The 20,644-nt window shown below is 39.8% G+C and overlaps 4 protein-coding genes across 4 annotated transcripts in view; 1 reads left to right on the forward strand and 3 right to left on the reverse strand.

Annotated features, from left to right (window-relative positions):
• Window positions 1–20,644, reverse strand: part of LOC120415778 (four and a half LIM domains protein 2) — a 306,724-nt gene that overhangs the window by 226,256 nt on the left and 59,824 nt on the right. The window contains exon 2 of the mRNA XM_039577402.2: window positions 20,142–20,227. Within this exon, the coding sequence (XP_039433336.1) occupies window positions 20,142–20,227 (86 nt within the window). The remainder of the gene's footprint in view (window positions 1–20,141; window positions 20,228–20,644) is intronic.
• On the forward strand, window positions 4,333–5,477 carry LOC120415783 (uncharacterized). Its single transcript, XM_039577413.2, has one exon. It carries the CDS (start codon window positions 4,427–4,429, stop codon window positions 5,342–5,344), a length of 918 nt encoding a protein of 305 aa, XP_039433347.1. The 5' UTR covers window positions 4,333–4,426; the 3' UTR covers window positions 5,345–5,477.
• Window positions 12,675–14,446, reverse strand: LOC120415781 (solute carrier family 2, facilitated glucose transporter member 3-like). Its single transcript, XM_039577411.2, has 5 exons — window positions 14,323–14,446; window positions 13,999–14,264; window positions 13,355–13,949; window positions 12,984–13,299; window positions 12,675–12,930 (listed from the first exon to the last, which is right to left on the reverse strand). The coding sequence occupies exons 1-5, from the start codon at window positions 14,386–14,388 to the stop codon at window positions 12,680–12,682; spliced, it is 1,494 nt and encodes a 497-aa protein (XP_039433345.1). The 5' UTR covers window positions 14,389–14,446; the 3' UTR covers window positions 12,675–12,679.
• Window positions 14,441–16,518, reverse strand: LOC120415782 (solute carrier family 2, facilitated glucose transporter member 3-like). Its single transcript, XM_039577412.2, has 3 exons — window positions 16,056–16,518; window positions 14,900–16,000; window positions 14,441–14,849 (listed from the first exon to the last, which is right to left on the reverse strand). The coding sequence occupies exons 1-3, from the start codon at window positions 16,071–16,073 to the stop codon at window positions 14,493–14,495; spliced, it is 1,476 nt and encodes a 491-aa protein (XP_039433346.1). The 5' UTR covers window positions 16,074–16,518; the 3' UTR covers window positions 14,441–14,492.

A 20,644-nucleotide genomic window follows, 5' to 3' on the forward strand; every position in this document is an offset into this window, starting at 1 on the left:
CGGGATATGTCTTGAGAGTCTTCACCCCAAATTTCAGCCAGTTTGGTCCATCCTTTCTCGAGATATCGTGGCACCCGTAAATCAACTCGGTGTTTAGAGAAAAACGCTAAGAAAGTTTGACAGTCCGCATGGCAAAATTTTGATCATAAATCGTCTCTTACTCAGTTTAATCATGTAATATCTGCATGAAACTTTCAGGAGTGATTAAAAATCATCTTTTTAGTGGATTTTATAAATTTTCTGTAACATGAAATTTGGTGATTTTCTACATGTATGTAACCCCTTAAGAATCAATAAAGTTTTTAAGGTCTTTTGAAAAGATAGTGCAAAAAATCTCAACATTTAATTCCCCTTAACTCACAAATACGTTTAAAGATTTTTTCTCTACTAAACTTTCGCATGAAATGAGAGGTCAAGTATGAATTCTGATTAAACTGTATTGAAATTGGAGTAAAATCAAAAACATTAAAGTACTAACAACTTAATTTGAAAAAATACATAAATTATTTGGCAACGTTCCAAAATCGTCTGGAAAAAATCTTAGGACAAAAATATTTTTTCAAGAGACTTCAAAGTTTCAATCGAAATTTTGTGTATTTATCATTTGAGCATTTTCGGGTTTATTAAAAAAACATAAGATTTTTTTTTGTGAATTTTCAATGTACAACACAGCAAATAGATTTGTTATGCTAATTTTTCTTTCATCAAATCTCAATATTTAAAAACTAATGATTTAAATTAACTCCCTCTCCCCCTCCTCTCCACTCCTTTGACTTGAGCCCGACTTGACCTGAACATTTCAAATTCCTAGATATTTTAATTTTTTTATTGAATAAAACTTCGATTTCTTTAAATATATTTGTTTTTATGTTTCTGTTTATCAATGGTATGTTTTTTTTAAATTTTTTTAACTAATTTATTATGTTGACTTTTTAGTACCGTAAAACGGGGTGACTTTGATAGCCGGAGTGACTTTGATAGGTTTGCAATTTTTCCGCAAAATGAAGAATACAATTAAAATACGTACGGAACGGTTCAGAATCATACTGACCGTGGTAGAGAAGTGTTCAAAGTACCTTAAGAAGAACTTTGCATAAAATTTTGAAATGTTTAAAATGTTAGTTAACTATAATTAAGAATATGTTGATGAAAGTCATTATTTAAAACTTCTCAAAGTGTCATGATTTTCTCAATGAACATGATTTTGAATCGGAAAACGGAATGCATTTTCGGGTTCTTTGGACAATTTTCCACTAGGAGAATGATTAATAAGTTTGTAAATAATAAAAATTATGTGTCCTTGAAACACAATAAAAAAAATCTCCAAGTTTATAGGCAATTTCAGTTGAACAAATTTTATGTAAAATGTGAAAACTTGTGATTCATGCTTTGTATTCAGTTTAAAATGCAATATAAATCGATAAATTTATAAACAAAACTAGTTTTAACAAATTTCAGGCAAAATTCCTACTTTTCAAAAATTTTATGTAAAATTTATTAGTATTTTGATAAAAAGCTTATGAACTTAGTTAACTAAATATAAACATTGATTTTTTTTAAACTATATCAGCTACTTTAGTGATGGTACATTTAACGTACAAATAAAGTTTGATTTTAACAAGAAAAACTATGACTATCAAAGTCACCCCGGAATTTAAACTTAGAATTTTTAACGTAACTATTTTTCTAAACACTATTGAAAAAACTTTTTTTCCAAAATAGTGCATGGACTTTGTGTGGCCTACCCCAGTACATGTTTTAAAAATAATAACCTTGAGAAAAACCTTACCTGTTGGAAAATATTTCATAAACAAATTGAAATCCTATCAAAGTCACCCCGGTTTACGGTAAACAATTTTGATCGGTAATTTTTTTTTGGGTAAAACATTCTTGTTTTTGAAGTTCTGGAAAAGTCGAGAAAAAGTCTGTAATTTGAAGATGGGATTCTAGTGGCCACCCTGTCATAACAATTCGGAGTACAGTCCAGACTCGATTATCTGAAGGCTTCTGAAAATTTTCACTTTGGATAACTGAAAGTTAAAAAAAAATTCGATTCACATTTATTGAAAATCAAGTTCGTTTCCAAGGATACTAGATGACACCAGAAAAAAGCAGCTTCTTAATTTTTTTACGTTTTATTTTTTAAAGGGTTAAAATGGATGAAAATAATCATTTTTGTGTATGTTTCTATTGAGAAATTGTCACAGGTACACGAATATGACAAAATTATCACCGGAAAATTTCATCTAAGGGGTCCTCCAAGCAAAAATTTACAACCATAAAAATCACTAAAAGTAAAAGTGTCTATTTAATATGTTACACAGCCTTACCCAAAGCGTTCTCAGTCTCAGATGGTAGTCCCAGATGTCCCCTACAAGCTGCAGGTCGAACCGAGTTAATATCTGGATGGAACACTTTTTTATTTGAGTTTGAAAATTATGCTATTTTTTCACTAAAATGCCAATAACTCCCTTTAGATTTAACCAATTGGGATGCTCTACCCTGAATTTTGTTTCATTTTTTGAGCCCTTTCAGATGCATTTTGAATTTTGAAATTAAATTGAATTTTTTACCTAGAGTGCTCATATTTTGGCCAGATGCTAGTTTCATATGTACAAACAACCCCTGAAAATTTCAGGCAGATTGGTGAGGTCGATGAGAGATGGGTATGCTTTGCTCGTGGACTCGCTCTTAAACATTATCAAAAGTTCTAACCCAGTCAAATCAATCCGAATTCTGAAACGGAATCTAATTAGAATCGTATACAAATTCCGTTTCAAATGCAACAACCGATTCGAACACGGAACCGGTTGTTGCGTTTGAAACGGAATTTGTATACGATTCTAAATAGATTCCGTTTCAGAATTCGGATTGATTTGACTGGGAACTCATGCCCATTCGGAGACTTCAATGCGACACATTGATTCGCTAGTTTTCCCATTCAACTTTTTCGTAACGCTAACCTATAGAACGGATTGAACATTCCCTTTGTCGCTCAGAGCGACACCTAGCGGCGACTAGCGAAGTTTGCATGAAAGTTTTCGGTCTTTTTGAATCAAGGTTGATGATGTTTGAATTCAATTGAGTCACCAGATTTTTTTATTTTTTTTAAATAAATTGTAGTTTATTTCGCATTCGCATGGAGATGGAAATCTTAGCGGGTTGCAGACTGGATTTCGTCATGTATGTGTGATGATTGTCCAGCTCAGGTTGTATAGAAATTGATTAAAGGGAATTAAAACCAAGTCTACCAGAACAGGACAGGCAGCACCATGAAAGCCATCAATTGCCGGCCGCTCCCATCTCAACCATACACCGGGACAGGAATAAGGATTAGGAGCACGGAAAGATAAATAAATTGTACACTGAAATAAAAAAAAAGTACCAAATTCCTAAATTCTAGGAATTTTGCCACTTTTCCTTATTTAGTAATCGCGCTTTTTGAATTAGTTAATAAGGAAAGGAGGCAAAATTCCTAGCATTTAGGGATTTGGTACTTTTTTTTTATTTCAGTGTAGTTTATTGATATATAACTCATACAAATATTCATTGACGTGTTCCCTTATACTGTAAACCAATAACACTTCCAGCGCTTTAAAATTACTGATATACTATACAAACACCAAGATTTATTGTCCAACGAACGATCACTGATGCTTAAAAACATAAAGGTACCATTAAAATTTTCCAACAAATTTGATGACGTGGTCCTTGCATGCACTATTCACAGTTTCAATGAAAATTACTGAATTTAGTGTGTAGCTTGAACTTCACACACCAGTAACCGTGAAATATCGCTCAGACACATTCGTCGATTTTATACCTCGATAGCTTAATAATCTTGTGGATTTCGGGGTAAAATGGACATTTCCGGAAACAAATTAAGTGGCTCGAACCAGAGGGTTAATGCTGGTTTTAGAAAACCTTGTTCAACATAGATGTTTATTTTTACGAGTAAATATAACCCAGCTTACCTTAAATTTTACTGATTTACCGGATAGACGTCATCCATAAAGTGTATCACGCTCTAGGGGGAAGGGGGGGTCTGAGCAAGCGTGACATAAATATGTATAGGAAAAGCGTTCCAAAGGGGGGAAGGTAAATTTTGGCTGATTTCAGTGTGACATACTATATGGATGAAGCCTTCTGTAGTCGATTTCAGATAAGGAAAAATCCATTTCAATCTGCAAAAAAATAAACTTCTTGTGAAGCTTTGCACCTTAAGAAAAAATGTTTGTTGCAAAATAAATCTCTTATGTATGCTTAAAAAATAAATACATATTTGTGTGAATTGAAGTGGAATCATCTAGACCGCCGTGAATTTGCGGTGTCGAACAGCCACAACATCAGTCGATAACTGCTAGTCGCTCGTACTAATCACGTTCGCGAAGTTCGTTTCAATCCGGCGCAATATAGCATTTCCAAGATGGCCGCTTCGCCATTTTCCCGGTTGGATCCGTTCGATTGTAAAAACGGCGATTTTGAGTACTACCTGGAGCAGTTTGACCAGTTTTTGGCCATCAATTCCGTCGCGGACGACGAATCGAAGAAGGTGCCGCTGTTCATCGCGAGCATCGGCCAGGATGCGTACAAAATCCTGAAGGAGAGCTGCGGACAGGCTGATCCAAAGGGGAAAACGTTTGAAGAGCTTCGGGCCCTGCTGCTGGAGTACTTTGCCCGGCGGCAGTTCTACCAGCGGAACCAGCGCCAAGGAGAGTACACGGGGGCTTTTATCAACGAGTTGAAACGGCTATCGCTAAAGTGCAACTTTGGCCCGTTTCAGAAGGAAGCACTTCGCGATAGAATCGCCTGCGGAAGGCTGGAGCCGGATGATAAGGATGATAAGAAATCGATGCCTCCTCAGCAAACGACTCAGCCAAAGCAACAACAACAAAGACAACAACAGCAGCAGACTCAACCCAGGAAGCCGAAGAATCCGCAATCGGCCCCTCCACAGCTGCTCGCCGAACTTCAGGCGGTGGCCGTTCCGGATGGTTCGGCCAAAGGAGCAAAGAAGAAGCAACCACAGCAGAACCAGCCGAACCAGCGCAAATGCAGGATCTGTGGCCACTTGCACGTGGAGTCCGAGTGTCCGCACAAGGATGCGTCCTGCTTCATGTGTCGCAAGAAGGGACACATTGCGTCCGTATGTCGGGAGAAGATCATCAAGGGACAGCAGCAGCAGCAGGGTCAAGAAAAGCAACCGGTTGAAGTGCACGTCCACGTGCAGCAAAATACGGCCGTGAAGAATGAGACTCCAGCGGTGCCATCGGCGGAGAGTGTGTCGAGCATGCTGGACAACATGTTGAACGTGATGGATATGGTTTTCAAGAACCAGAAATGAGGGAAGCTAATATTTTCGTTTTTGATGTCTACACGTGTGTGTTTTAATATGACTTTGTATTGATAGATTATTTTTATTCACAATACCTTTTGAATTAAGCATGAAATAAACAAATAAAAATGATTAAAATCTGCTCTTTTTTTATTATTTTCGAACATTATGCAAATAAAATAAACATGATATTTCAAACAGTTTTGGTTACTTATCCTAGCGGTGGATTGTTATATTTGTGTGAAGATGTTTTTCATTTCTGTTAAAAATAAATGTAATTTTTGCAATTTCGTTGTAAAACTACTAAATTTTCCCGACATTCTCAAATTGCGAAACGACCTATTTATTCCATAGACAAAAATAATAGTATCGTTTACATCCATTTGAGAGCTGAAACATTCAACTTTTCAGGGATTGTATCCAAAAGTTAAACTTTTAAAAGCTTTATTTTTCGGAAAGTTATGTTTTTTCCAAAATTTCTTCAAATTCTTAAACCTTCAACCATCTTAAACCATCTTTCGATGTTACATTGAATTTGATTTCAAAAACTGCTTTTATAATTTTATGATAATATTCACTGTTTTCGAGTTAAAGCCATTTAAAATTAAAAAACGTTACTTAATCCACCTTTAGGTGGTTGACGCCTTCCTCACATTTAAAGGGTGCTATCCAAAATGCAAAAAGTGCGTAAATAACACTTAAGTGCTTATAACTTTTGATAGGGTTGTCAGATCTTCAATGTTTTGGACGCGTTGGAAAGGTCTTTTGAATACCTATCCAATGATAGGTCGCATAAGAGATCTGGACAGCATTTTCATCAAAATAACTGAGATCCGGCCTCGAAAAAGTGCGTAAATAACACTTAAGTGCTTATAACTTTTGATAGGGTTGTCAGATCTTCAATGTTTAAGACGCATTGGAAAGCTCTTTTGAATACCTATCCAACAATAGGTAGCATGAGGGTTCCGGACAACGTTTTCATCAATATATCTGAGATCCGGCCTCCAAAAAGCGTATAAATAACACTTAAGTGCTTATAACTTTTGATACATTTGTCAGATCTTCAATGTCTTGGACGCGTTGAAAAGGTCTTTTAAATACCTTTCTAAAATGTATAGCATCACGGGTTTTCTTACAAAAACCACCCTTTTGACAATCTTCCAGACTTTTGTTAAACTTGTTTTTTTAGCATAACTTTTGAAGTACTTAACTTAACTTTATCATTTTTAATAGCGACTTATGGGACCCCAAGACGGATCGAATGACGCCAAAACGGACAAAATCGGTTCAGCCAATGTCGAGATAATCGAGTGACAATTTTTTGATCAACATCCCACCACACACACAGACATTTGCTCAGAATTTGATTCTGAGTCGATAGGTATACATGAAGGTGGGTCTAGGAGGTCTAATTGAGAAGTTCATTTTTCGAGTGATTTTATAGCCTTTCCTCAGTAACGTGAGGAAGGCAAAAATTAAGGAAAAATGTAAGAACTTGTTTTATTAAAGTGACCATGACCATCTTAATCCATCCCTGGAACAACACATATTGTTGATATATGTAATATATTTTGATAGCTGAGAAAATTCACAAGAATTTTCTTTTGTGATCATTGTTGAGTTTTTTTAAGTGCTACCCTTTCGGCTCGCCGATTTCTTCTAAAATATTGGTCCGATTTTCAAATGTTAAATCATGAATCCTGTGTGAAATTTTTTCACACTGGCTTAAAAGTTGGTGCTTTTTGTCCACTTAAACAAATAATCAACGAAAAAGAATATTTGTGGCAAAAAGTTGATTAAATAATGGATTTATTTTCCCGTGATTCTATATAATAGTCCTAATCATAACCTACAATTTTGGCCGAGACTTCAAAAGATACCGATTTTCGAATTTTGGCAAAGCACTTTTTTATGGACAGCCCCAAATGTGTACTGAGACTTGTATGGAGAAAGCAGGTTAGTCAAAATGGCTTGTTTCACTCAAATAAAAAAAATACATGAAATAAAAAAAAATGCCAGGGTTCAGAAAACTGGTCAGTTATTAGGTTATTCAGAAGGAATGAGTGAATAAATAAAATTTAAAAAGCAAGGGTACCGAACTTAAACAATTGATTTTTTTTTCGCTTGAACAATGTGTAAACAATTACTAACCTGAGTATTTTTTAAAACAAACCATGACAAGAGCGATCATTAATTTTCGCTCGGTTTTAATTTGTCAATACAGTTCAGACTCGATAGTTAAAAACCTATATTATCCGAAAATTTCTTAGGCTGGTTTACCCCCCCCCCCCCCCCCCCTTCCTTCAAAGCCGACCAGAAAATCAGAGAACAAAAACTAATTTTCAAAAAAGTTCAACATTTGAATGGGAATTTGAGTGCAATCAATATATTTTAAAAGCATTCTCCCTGCCTTTGTTTGGGATGATTCAAAAATATTTTTAATTTTGTTGAGTTTTCAATATACAAAACCACAAAAACTTTTTTCTTCGCTATTATTTCTATCGCAGAATCTAAAAAAAAAAAAAATAATGATGCAAACGTGGCCCACGGACCCATTTTTAATAATCATGTAAAATGGCCCGTTGTTCATATGTAGAGTGATTTAATACTTCTTAAAACAAAGGCTGTTATTTTTTTTATTTTTTGCTAATATAAAACCGATGATTTATCCATATTTCCCATGTTACGACATGATTATATTGTTCAAAAATCTTTTTAATTTAAACAATTTCAAGTAACTAAGTGATTTGAATATTCTTCAAATATTTTTGGAAAGGTTTATGAAACTTTCAAATTTGATTTAGTTAGAAAACTGTGATAAAATCAAAAAAAATATTACATATTTATTTAAAATCCATAATGACCCTTTTCATAAACTGTGCCTCAAAGTTACTGTGCACTAAGAAATTTTTCACCTCGGGATTCGATCTCATGACAGTTGGATAACGAATCTGATTGACTACCAGCTCATTCAGACAGACAAAACTTACAAATTTCAATCGAAAATTAAGTGCAGTCGGCTGAAATCAATTTTGAGTGCATTTCTTTGCGTTTAGAGTCATCTTGAGCATGTTCGGGTTTTTTTTCAAAAAAATATTTTGATTTTATCTAATTTTCGATGAACAGTACCGCAAAAAGTGTTTTTATGCTAAAATGGTAATTTTCGTCGAATAGAGTTCGCGCGTTCGTTGGCCAATGAGTTTATTTTTGTTCTCTTTACATAGTTTTCGATAGAAACGATCCGAATTCTTTTTTTTTCTTTTTCGAGATAAGCAAGTCGTATTGCTGGATTAAGTCCTTTCTATATCATCGATGATCGGAAGGCACGCCGACGAATATGTATTAAGGCTTATGATATAAAATCATTTTAATGAATAAAGCCCTTCTTACATCACCGTTGATCGGAAGGCACGCCGACGAAGAATTTCTGGAGGATCGCGGTCGAATTAATACTTTATTTAAAATTCTAGATAGCTATCTTTCGGATTCGATTGTGAGTAGCGGGACTTCGCGGTTACTATGCAACGTATTTTTTGGAGTCTTTTTATATTTTAAATTTATAAGTCCTTCTTTTATCATCGTTGATAGGAAGGCACGCCGCCGGTTAAGTTCGTTTAAGTTATTGTTTTAATTTCATTACAATCGGTTACGTGGTGTCCTGTTTTCTTTTCGTTTATATTCGTTGATCGTAATAATTTATTCCAACTGGCAGCTTTAGTATTAACTCATCTACTATTTTTGACATTTGCTCGCGTTATCTTAATTGTACCAACAGTAAAAATATACTGATAAGTCCAGCCCATAGCACTACCGCTCGGTTGGCACGCTTCGATTAAAACAAACTTTTTAAATAATCAATTATTTATCTTTCCGCAGCCGGCTGCCTAAGATTTAAAATTTCAACCGATAAACAAAATGCTCATGGTCACATCACTGCCACTCGTGAATCCTGACCTCATACCCATCTACTAACCCCCTCAAAACTCATGTGATACTTTGTCGGAGAAGCAGTCGATTGGGCGGTCTCTATCACTCAAGTATCGGACTAACATTCCCATCCACTTCCCCGTGACCCTACCACTGGTCGTGGCCGGCGCTGGTATTGATCAGCATGATAAGGGCCTTTGAGAAGTTACGAAGCGAGGAAAGATAGCACCCACTCATCTTCCACGGCTCGTGGATGTAACTTCTGGAGGTCCTGGTCAATAACGGAGTAGCAACTGCGGGTGGGCACCTATGCTTATGCTTATGCTTATGCTTAAAATGGTAATTTTCGTAGAATATTAGATTTTTTGAAAATAATGATTGCAGGTGTATATTACAGGTTTTAACTATTTTTGCGTTCAAATGTTGAAATTCTTGCTTGGAATTTAATATTTTTTTTTTCTCTCTCTCTCCATGGCCAGATTCAAGAGACAACATTTTTTTATATTTGCGTCGACCTAATTGTTGGATAATAATTTCGTTTGTTACACTTAATTGAAAGATAAAATAACGTCGTAAAATAAATTGTTCAGATTTTATGTCACCATTTTCCAAATTGAAAAAAATAACTAAAAAATGTACATTCAATTAAAAACCTTTCTTAAAATAGCTTAAAAAATCAAATCAACAAAACTGATGGAAAACTGTCATTTTCTATTTTCTTCTATTTTTTTATAACGAAAATGTTCAAAAAATTACAGAAATTTCTATAAACTTTAAGTGAAAGGTATATTTTTCAGTATTTTAAATGAAAATAACGCAATTTAATTTGTCAAATAACATTTTTTTATTTTTGGCCCACAAGCTCATTTGAGTTTGTAATTTGGTCCGGCACTCAAAAACTTTGAGCACCCCTGATATAAACTGTACGGGTGCAACATTTTCCAATGGTTTTATTATCGATATGTTTTAATTCTGGCTTGTTATTCCAATTATATCATTTCTCATTGTTTTTTTGGACGCCATCTTGGATCTTTAATTTCCAAACCTTTTATAATGATTTTTGGGTCATATATTTTTTTTCGCGATTTGATTATCCTAAGTGATTTTTTCTGAGAACTCTGCTGATAATCATGTGTTTATCGACAAGCCTATCTGTCATCCGGTGCAACTAAGCCACTGTGAGCCCATATGGCTTATCGCTTCCCAAATGCTTCAAAACGCGTAAACAATTCAAATGCAAAAAAACACGGACCTCGGTTTAGTGCCGATTTGTGATATGAGGCAATCTTAAGCAATCGTCTTCTTCTTGAATGAAAAAAATATTATCTATATGTGGTTATGATAAAGGCAAACTATGTGATTAAACGTCGACGTCGTCGTGCTATCTTGTCGCACCCGCCATTTTGACGTTTCGAGAAAAACGTGTTTTAATGTTTGACCTTGAATATACAAAAACAAGAGCACGCAATGTAAACAATAACAAACACGTTTTGTTTGGCTCACCATTCTGTGCATTGTCCCAAAGTTTGGTTGAAGTTGGTTGCTGGAGTCCCGAGTTATAATTACTAATGTTTACGGTATTCTAGCTTGTACGTGCGACAAACGCATCCTGACTTTCCTGGCCTGAAATCCCTTTGGCCTTTTGTCGCACTTACATCAATTTTCATGGAGTGACAAGATAGCACGACAAGATTGAAACTACTTTCATATGTAAAGTGACAAAAATGCACGGAGTTTTTTCGGTTTTTGTTGAATATCTCAGGATTGAAATCGAATTTTGGGGATCTGTGAAGGTCAAAAGGTGAAGCATTGTGAGCTGCACAAAATGGCGTTCTTAACTCAATTTGGCCCAAAATGCACGTACGACAAGTTAGCACGATGGCGACGACGTGTGAGTGCCTATAAATTGCTGTCTTTAGCAATTGGATCGCTAGTCGTCGGTTGGATCGTTGGACCAAATTCATTGTGTAGAAAATGTCGGCAGACCCATTTTCCTAGCTGGGACCTTTCGATTGCAAGACAGGTGACTTTGAGTACTACTCGGAACAGTTTGAGCATTTTTATGAAGGTAGAAATGAGTTGGAAGACGAAAAAATGAAGGCGAAAAAATTCATCGTGACCATCGGTACGGAAGCGTACCTTTACGTGATGGTGGGTTAGCAGGTCGAATTAAGAGGTTCATTTTTCGAGTGTTTTATAGCCTTTCCTCAGTAAGATGAGGAAGACAAAACATGGATGAAATAACAATTATAAATGTAACGCGTGATCCTCAACAATCACCTAATCTAGGGTAAAATCCGCGAATAACATGAAGAGGCTTTTATTGGTGCTGCTATCGGTGGTTGTAGTATTGCGCAGTGGCCACTTCCTAAACCACATCATTGAGAAATTATCAGCAGATTGCGTCATCTGTCTTATCTGAAGCGGATTCGAACCCAGCGTTGATAGATAAAATGCATTTTTGTTTCAAAAGGAATTTATTCTTACAGATTTCAAGAATCATCACACACTAAACGATTACACACCTAATTTGTTCTGAAAATCGATAGATTTCATTGTTTCACGTTTCACCTCAGTACACCTATTCGAACGTTACAACCTACACACTGTGAGTAACACCTCCAAATCACTTCACCTGCCGCGGCTTGTACCGACTCGCTTCGTGGTGCACCTTCTGCTTGCAAACCGACGCGATGTGGCCCTGCTCGTTACAGATGTGGCACGTCTGGTTCCGATGGTGGCAGTAGCGCGTTCCGTGCCCGGTGTGGCCACAAACGCCGCACTCAACGGTGCTGTAGTCGATCTTGGGTTTGTTTCCCCTCTTCTGCTGTTGAACTCCTCCTGCTGCGTTCTTCGGGGTGTGAACCCTCGTCGTGGTTGTCACCGATTCGGGTTGTGCTGCCGGTGCCTGTCGAATCATGACGCCGCCGGGACTTCGACGACCCCGGGTCACGGATGGTTGCGGCTGGTCTTCGGGTTGAATCCATTGATTTTGGGCGGGATTGGGTTGTCTGATGGTGGAAATAGCTGCCGTTCGACTGTGACTATGGTAGTGCTGAGTCCAACCGTTCTTCTGGTAGTTGTGACTGGTTCCACGGTGATGCCGGCGGGAACCGCCGGAATGCTTTCCCGGATTTGATGCACCAACACCCATTTCTCAGCCGGTTTTGTGCTGGTTTGATTTTTGACGATGCCCGAACGGCGTCGGATATTGGACTGAGGCTTGCTCAGCTTGAAAAGTGCTGAGATAAGCCGATAGTTGTGGCGGCGAGACATAAACAAACCATGCTTGAGGTTGTAGTGGTGAGGGTGAGGGTTTGGTGAAAAGGTTCTCGATTTTAAAGAGATTTATTGGTAAGAGTCCAGGAAAATGTTGCAGATGTAAGAAGTTAAACTTTTATTCAAGGTTGAGGCTTGTCAAATCTTCGCCCGAAACCCTTTGGCCATCAGCAGGGCCACATCTCCAACGGAACGTCCTCGCGTCTCCGGAAGGTACCTCTTGACCAGTGCTGCCAGCATGACACAATAAATGGAAAACGGAAGAAACGCAAACGCTCCCCAAGCGTGCTGCATGATCGGGAACACCATACTGATGATGAGGTTGGACATTCCGGCACCTAAACTTCCCAAAGCTTGTGCCGAAGAGCGAGCGTCCAGGTTGAACAGTTCTGAAAGTTGGTTTGAGGTTATGTCTGAATCTGAATTTTCGGACGTAGCTTACCCGATCCAATGAAGAACGGTATCTGTCCAACCCCGATTTGGAAGGCAATTATGAACAGGAGCATCGCTGCTATGGATGCTTCCGCGAACCAAGTTACGGATTCCACGAAAATGATCATCAGCGTTACTAGCAGTAGCGTTATGCAACACGCAGTACACGAGATCAACATGAGAGGTCGCCGGTTGAAGCGAGCCATGAGGTACGGTCCGCAAGCGGAACATACAAGATTAACACAACCCAAGCCAACGCTGACGAGTTTTGCTTCATTCGCGGGCAGTCCGATGCGCTCCAGCGTTGATACCGAGTAGAAGAATATCTTGAAGAAATTCGTATTAAAAGATCTGTTACAAGAGGTAAGCTCAAAGTCTTACCGCGTTGATTCCGGAGAATCCGTTCCCTGCAGACATGCAGCAAAGCAGTACCAGTGGAAGTCTCAAGCTTGGATCTTTAAGAACAGCCAGCAAGGACATCGATTTCGTCGTTTCGCAATCAACATGATCTACCTTCACACCCTTGAAGTAATCGTCCCCAACTGAATTTTGTCCAAAAACCTTCCGAATCGCTGCAACCGCTCCTTCCGGATCATTCTTCACCTTAAACAGGTATTCGGGACTTTCCGGCAGCCAACAGTACGGAACGAAGCAGAACACGAGCAGCAACGCGTAGCAACTCAACGCGTATTGCCAGCTATCCTCGTCCCCTAGCACTTGATCTAGTCCGACGACCTGCCCCAGCACTACACCCGCCGTTATCCCGATCGGAACCAGAACTCCGACCGCTCCACGCAGCTTCAACGGTGACAGTTCGGTCAAATACAGTGGCAGCACGGTGATTGCCAGTCCAAGACCGGATCCGGCTATTGCGCGCCCCAAGAAGAGCAACTCGATCGATGAGGTCGTGCGGCAAAGCAGGAAGCAAGGTGTGGCTAGGGCCAGTACGATCCCGCAAATGAGGAAGGACTTCTTCCTGAAATGAGGAGGTTGTGAAGCTGGTCAACGAATGCAGTCATACCAACCTTCCAAACTTGCAGGTTAGAATCCCTCCAAAGATGCTGATGAACACTCCGAATAAAATCGCCACCGTTACGACGGAAGCCCACAGCAGATTCAACTCTTCGTCCGAAAGCCAGGTCCCAAATCGGGTCAAGATCACGGCTCGACACCATGCTTGGATGTACTCAGCCGGTGCATTGATGATGCTTACCTGAAATCCAGCTGGAACAGCTACTCCCACGGTGATTACGAACCCCGCAAACACCAAGCCAGGTGTCCAATTTGAGTCCTGTTGGGATAGGAATTACCTGTATTGTGACCGTGAGTAAGAATGATTTGAACCCTACCGGCAGCTGAAACTCCATGGTGCTACTGTTGCCGGCGCAACCTCGTGTTCCAAAGTGGACTTCCATGTCTGAGATTCTCAAGTGGGCAGTCAACAATCGTTACTGAGTCAATAAAGGGTACTTTGACAACAAAATCGTTTTATTACGTTCGAGCACCACCAACTTCACTTCTACAGCACTTTCGAGCGGAACCCTTTGGATACCAGTGCCGCCACATCGGACACTTGTCGGCCGCGGGTCTCCGGTAGGTAAAACTGCACCAGAATGGTCAGCACGAAGCACGCAATCGAGCAGGGCATGAACACGAACGCACCCCAGATGCTCTGGATGGCCGGGAACAGCATACCGACGATGAAGCTACAGCCCCAGGAGGAAATGCTTCCGAAGGCCATGGCAGCGGGTCGCGGACCGAGCTCGAACAGCTCGGACCCAATGAAGAAGGGGATCGGTCCGATTCCGATTTGGTACACGATGATGTAGAGCAGGATTGAGGCGATCGACGCGTAGCCGAACCAAGAAACAGCGTCCTGTAATTAGAATCAATTGAGTTTGATTTCAAGGGGAAGACCTATCTTACCTTAAGGTGTAGTACGAAAGCCAGGCAGAATAGGAATACGCCGCAGAAGAAACAAGATAGCAGACTCAGCGGTCGTCGATTGAATCTTCCCATCAGGTATGGCGTGAAGAAGGACACGAACAGGTTCAGACATCCAACGCCAAGATTGGCGAACTTGGCTGCTGTCGTACTCAATCCGACCGATTCAAAGATCGAAACCGAGTAGAAGAATACCGCGTTGACTCCGGACAACTGTTGTCCTCCCATCAACGCGCATACCAAAATCAGTGGTAACCTCAGCGTTGGATCCGTCAGCACCGACCACATCGATCGCGTTGACGTACTATTCTCTTCCATTGCCAGCTTCAAGTTCTGATTGGATCCCCCGTTGACCATCTGTAACTTCACGTAGTCATCCCCAATTGCTTCATGTCCGAAGATTCGTCGAATCTCGCGCAGAGCACCCTCCGGATCACTCCGGACACTGTACAGAAACTTTGGACTCTCCGGCATCCACGGATACGGCAGGTAGCAAAACAGGTTCAGCACGGCAAAGAATCCCAATGCGTAGTGCCAGTGTTCAACCGTGCCCAGCACCTGTTCCAAACTAGTAATTTGCCCGACAACTACCCCAGCCGTCAGTCCCAATCCCACGAGACTACTGAGCGTGCCTCGTAGCTTCGTTGGCGCTACCTCCGAGAGGTACATCGGCAGAACGCTGGTCGTCAACCCGGCGGCCAACCCTATAATCGCCCTACCCACCAACAACAGCTCGATCGAGGACAACGCTCGACACACCAGAAAGCAAACCCCCCCAACCGTATGCAGCACTCCACACAACAGGTATGACCTCTTCCGACCGATCTTATCCGCCAACACTGCCCCTCCCAGCGATCCGAAAACTCCGCAAATCAGCGATATCGAAACAACCACCGTAAAGAGAGTCTTAACCCCGTCCGCCGACAGCACCGTTCCGTAACGGTCCAGGATCGTCGCCTTACTCCAGCGCTGGATGTACTCCGCCGGGGCGTTGATAACCCCGATGTTGAACCCGGCCGGGATCGAAACGCCCAGCGTGCTGGTCAGGCCCAGCGTGAACAGACATACCGTCCAGCCGGCGTCCTGTCGATCAAGCACAACTCTGTAGCTTCCAACAGTATTTAAGCGGCGTGCTTACCGGTAGAGTGAGATCCATGTCGGGAGATGTCCGCCGTACGATTGACGGACAGGACACATCGCGTTTGAGTACCTTTCCGTCGGCGGTGGAAAGATTTACGGCAGGATCTCGAGTGGCTACCGGCAGCAGCAGCTAATGCTGTTGACTGTTGTAAATTATGCTAAGTCTACCGGTGTTACACCGACTCGTAATTAGTAAAGTGAGATATCTGGAAACGTGAGTTGGTGCATCCTATCAGTGGATGCGTTAATTGGGGCGTGTTCGGTGTTGAATCAAATGATGACATTTGCGTGTTTTGTACGGCAGGAGTCACGTGTTTTGAAGGACGTTTTTAAAGTAGTTTAAATAGTTTTTCCCAATGTCTCGTCTTCGTCAATTACACAAGGACATCCTAAAGAACCCCTTTTAAAATAGAACTGCAGAAAGTGAATGTCAACCACATGTTTTGTGAGTGTTCCTGCAGTGACTTCCAGACTTTCTCTCGAGCATCTGTTTTTCTCAAAGGAAGGATAATGCAAAAACAAAAAAAAAAACTAACCATTCGTAGTATAATCCACAAGTCGTCGCTGTCGTGCTATCTCATAGCACGTGCATTCTGGGCCAAATTGAGTTAAGAATGCAATTTTGTGCTGCTCACAATGCCGCACAGAAAAAAACCGAAAACCGAAAAAACTCTGTGCATTATTGTCAGTTTTCATATGAAAGAAGATTCATTCTTGTTGTACTGTAAGTGCGGCAACTGGCCAAAGTCTTTTAATGCCAGAACGCGTTTGACACACGTACAAGCCAGACTACCGTAAACATTAGTACCAGATTGAAGTCGGGACTCCGGCAACCAATTCAGTCAAACTTCGGGACAATGCGCAGAATGGTCAACCAAACAAAACGTGTTTGTTATTGTTGCGTGCTCTATTTTGTGTTTATTCAAGGTCAAACATTAAAACACGTTTTGCTCGGATCAACTCGGATCTTCTTGCACCCTTGGGCAAATTTGTAGGAAATTAAATTTCCTAGAAGAATCTCACGCTTGGGCATTTTTGGGCTAGACCAGCGTCACCTGCTGCCAAAATCCTGAAGCGACGTTTTTCCCCATACATGGCGCGATTTTCTTAATAAAAACTTCAACGTTAAAAAGTGACCCTTAACCGATTTGGCTCAAAATTGGCACAGTTAATTATTATTGCCTGAAAAATTCTAGAGTTTTTTTTGAAAAGGTCCAATAAACAAAATTTTGATTTTTTGCTTTTTGGGTGTTTTTGAATACCCCTGACTCAAGGCGGTTTTAAGCAAATAAGCAAAAAATCAAAATTTTGTTTATAGGACCTTTTCAAAATAAACTCGAGAATTGTTCTAGGGGGTATCTCTTGAGATTTTCCAAAATTTTAAATTTTTTTTTTGTCACCCTATTATCCAATCGGGTCATCGCCACGTTGAATTTCCGACAAGGTCTGTTTTTGTGAAGCAAAAAAAAGAAGAGCTAAAATGTCTCACAAAAACAATATTAATATTAGATGATTTTTAGTTTTTCATTATTTGAAAGTTATATTTTTTTAAATACTTCAATTTTTCACGAAACTACGTAGGGGAAATATACCCTTTCTCAGCCTATTTCTATTATCGGCCTATCAGCACTTTGATCGTGAATTACAGCTATCATAAAGTGTTTTGACTATTCCAAAGTAACAAATAGCTTAAATAAAAGTAAGCAAGCAACTCTGCATTGTTGATGAATCTAAAAATGTTGATTTAATAGCGGAAAACTGCAAAAGTGATGAGAATTGGTCGAACGGCTTAGAGTGATTAAAATGAGTATATTTCCCCTACTTTTGAAAAAAAAAATACTTAAAATTTCAGTTTTTAATATATGGATATCAATCGGAAATTTTGCATAACTTTTGAAAGTTCTAATGCCTTTTTTAAGAGCATTTTAATAAAACTATGCATTTAAAAAAAAAATTTCAGATTTTTTTTAAATACGGTCCAGACTCCATTATCCGAAGCCTCGATTATCCGAAGGTTTGTATGGGAATTCGGATAATCGATTCTCAAACAAACAAAACCTGAATTTAACTGATTTTTTTTTTACAAAATAGAAATATCAGACCATTCATAACACATAACTAAGCTTGAGTGAAGTGCGTGAAGTCATTATTTTGTAAAAAATGTGTACTCCTGGAGAGAACTAAAGTTTGTTTACATCCATAAGAAAAAAGTGCTCCGAATTTTTGGATTTCAAGGGTCAAAGTTTTTCCTTAAAAAACTTGATTAAAAAGTAAAAATATAGCAAGTTCGATACAGCATTCTTAAAAATCGCAAGAAAAGCTTTCAAATGAAGGTAGAAGCGAATCATTAAGTTTAAGATTTTCTATGATTTTTTAAACATTGGCCGATCTGTAAACTGTTCCGAATATGAGGGATGACTGTACCCATATTATAAAAACCGGAAATTTTTAGTATTTTTTCCGAAATTACCTTGTTTTGCGAAAAGTATGAGTATTCAAAAAAATGTGTTATAGCTTTCAAAATTCGATATCCACATTTAAAAAACTGTTTTTTTATTTTATTTTCATAAATATATAAATTTGTAAACTTTTGAGTATTTTCAAAAAATGTGTTATTGATTTCAAAATGTATAAAAAAAATCGTGATCATTTGATATAACTACAACCATAGTGTAAACTTCTGAGGGCTGACTGCTTAGCGTCCCTGACCACCAATATACAAAGGTGTGAGTACGAATCCCACCTGATTCATTTTCGTGTTTGTTCACATTCAAAGTTCAAATTCGTGATTCCAAATTTCAAAGGTACCGACCGGGATTTGATCCCTGTACCTTCTGCTTGTGAGACAGAAGCCGTAACCATTAAGCCAAGAAGCCGGTTGAGCATTGTTGACTGAGAAATGATTGAAAAATATGTTGTAAACTCCAAAGCTGAAACTTTTATATTTCACGAACCACACGAACATCTCTTTCAATGAAAGCCAAATGATCAATAATTTTAAGTTTGCTCACCATGCACTTAACCTCATGCAATCCGAAACCCTAGAAACACGCACATATAGATCTCATATCTCACAAGCCTTCTGCATGTGTTGAGCGAAAAAAAACATAAAACAGAAACTGAAAACTGTAAACACACACTCCCCGGTCGGCGACAGTATCAGTCGAGTCGTCCGACCAACACCACATCAATCGATCGAGCAACAGTTGGCAAAACCCCACAACCTCCCGACTGTTGGTAAACAGTGAGCAATTCCGCCACATCGCGATAAAAATGTAATTGCACCCTTAATGACGTCGACGACAATTAAAAAAGCACACGTTTGAGATTGCTAAAGTGATCTGGATTTACCGGAACTCGGAACGCTATGGGTTGCTGTAGCTCCCAGGACGACTACCGGCAGGACGACGACGATGACGTGCTGGTGTTCCCCATCAACGGACAACGGAGACAACCGCAGGTGGTCACACGACAACCACCGGCACCGCCGGTACTCGCCACTCGGACCAGCAACTTCGTGTTCCTAGAACCGTCACACCTGCAGACTATCACAACCTCCTCAACGTACCTGCGACCTCCAGCGGCAGCGCCGCTTCCTCGAACCTCCTCCCGAGGAGCTCGAACTCAACCGACCGTCTCGGTAGTTCCAGACCGGCGCCCACCCAACTCCAGCCGGATCGTACGTGGCAGCTGTGAAGCCTGTGGCCAATCGGACCACCTCAAGGCGGACTGTCGGTACAGGAATCGGCTGTGTTTTTACTGCCGCGAGGAGGGTCACATCATTTCGGTGTGCCCAAACAAGCGACGAAAGCAGACCCAGGGACGTGGCCGCGGCCGGGGTGGCAAGCGACGGGGCTTCTAGAAGAGGGGCATCGCGTCAGCGATTTAGTTTTTATTACCGTTTCAAGAGTGTGTTTTGTGCTAAGGACCGTGAATACGTCGTCGTATATTTGTCAAGTGCCTTACTTTCCGAGAAGACTGAAACGTGCGGGACTCGAAGTTTGCGAGCTGCATGTTGGTGTTGAACTCCGCCCAGAGAATGAAACTGTTTGTTTGTGATTTGAAAAAAAAAATCGATACGTACCTCCAGGAGTGGGGTGTAAAGCCGGGACACTGATCCGGGCAGTTGTCGCATTCGGCACCGTCGAAGATCTCGTTGATAATGACGCCCTGTGAACATGTGAGTGAGGGAGAGAAGAGATGCAAATGTTTAAAAATGTAATAAAGTGATTGTTTTGTGAGATGTAATTTGGTTATTTAATTTTAAATCTAAATGTCTCCCTTGAAAATGTGTTGCGGTATTTTGTTCGAAATCGATTTATTTTCAGCTTCTATTATCAAAATTATTCAAAAGTACTCGAAAACTTATTTATGCACGAGAAACAATTACTACTTTGACTCAAGTTAAGTTAAAAATTCAAATTGCCTCCACGTTCTTTTAACATCATGGTGAGACAAACGTTTGCGAGCTGTGCGCGCTGCGTGAAACTTTTCAAACTGTTCTACGCAACCAGCATTCCGTCTAATGGTCGACCTGCCATCTAGTGGAGAGTAGCAAAATCAGTTGTTAGAGGGTCTGAGAAGCTA

The sequence above is a fragment of the Culex pipiens genome, chromosome 3 (assembly GCF_016801865.2).
Source record: "Culex pipiens pallens isolate TS chromosome 3, TS_CPP_V2, whole genome shotgun sequence".
NCBI lineage: Eukaryota > Metazoa > Arthropoda > Insecta > Diptera > Culicidae > Culex > Culex pipiens.

Bases quoted from the DNA above. Each gene is read 5' to 3' on its own strand.
- LOC120415781 (XM_039577411.2), bottom strand. From the start codon at position 14,388: ATGGAAGTCCACTTTGGAACACGAGGTTGCGCCGGCAACAGTAGCACC. The intron at 14,265-14,322 runs GTAGGGTTCAAA...CTATCCCAACAG, and splicing joins CCATGGAGTTTCAGCTGCCG to GACTCAAATTGGACACCTGG. The intron at 13,950-13,998 runs GTTGGTATGACT...TCCTCATTTCAG, and splicing joins CTAACCTGCAAGTTTGGAAG to GAAGAAGTCCTTCCTCATTT.
- LOC120415782 (XM_039577412.2), bottom strand. The intron at 14,850-14,899 runs GTAAGATAGGTC...TTCTAATTACAG, and splicing joins CTTTCGTACTACACCTTAAG to GACGCTGTTTCTTGGTTCGG.
- LOC120415783 (XM_039577413.2), top strand. From the start codon at position 4,427: ATGGCCGCTTCGCCATTTTCCCGGTTGGATCCGTTCGATTGTAAAAAC.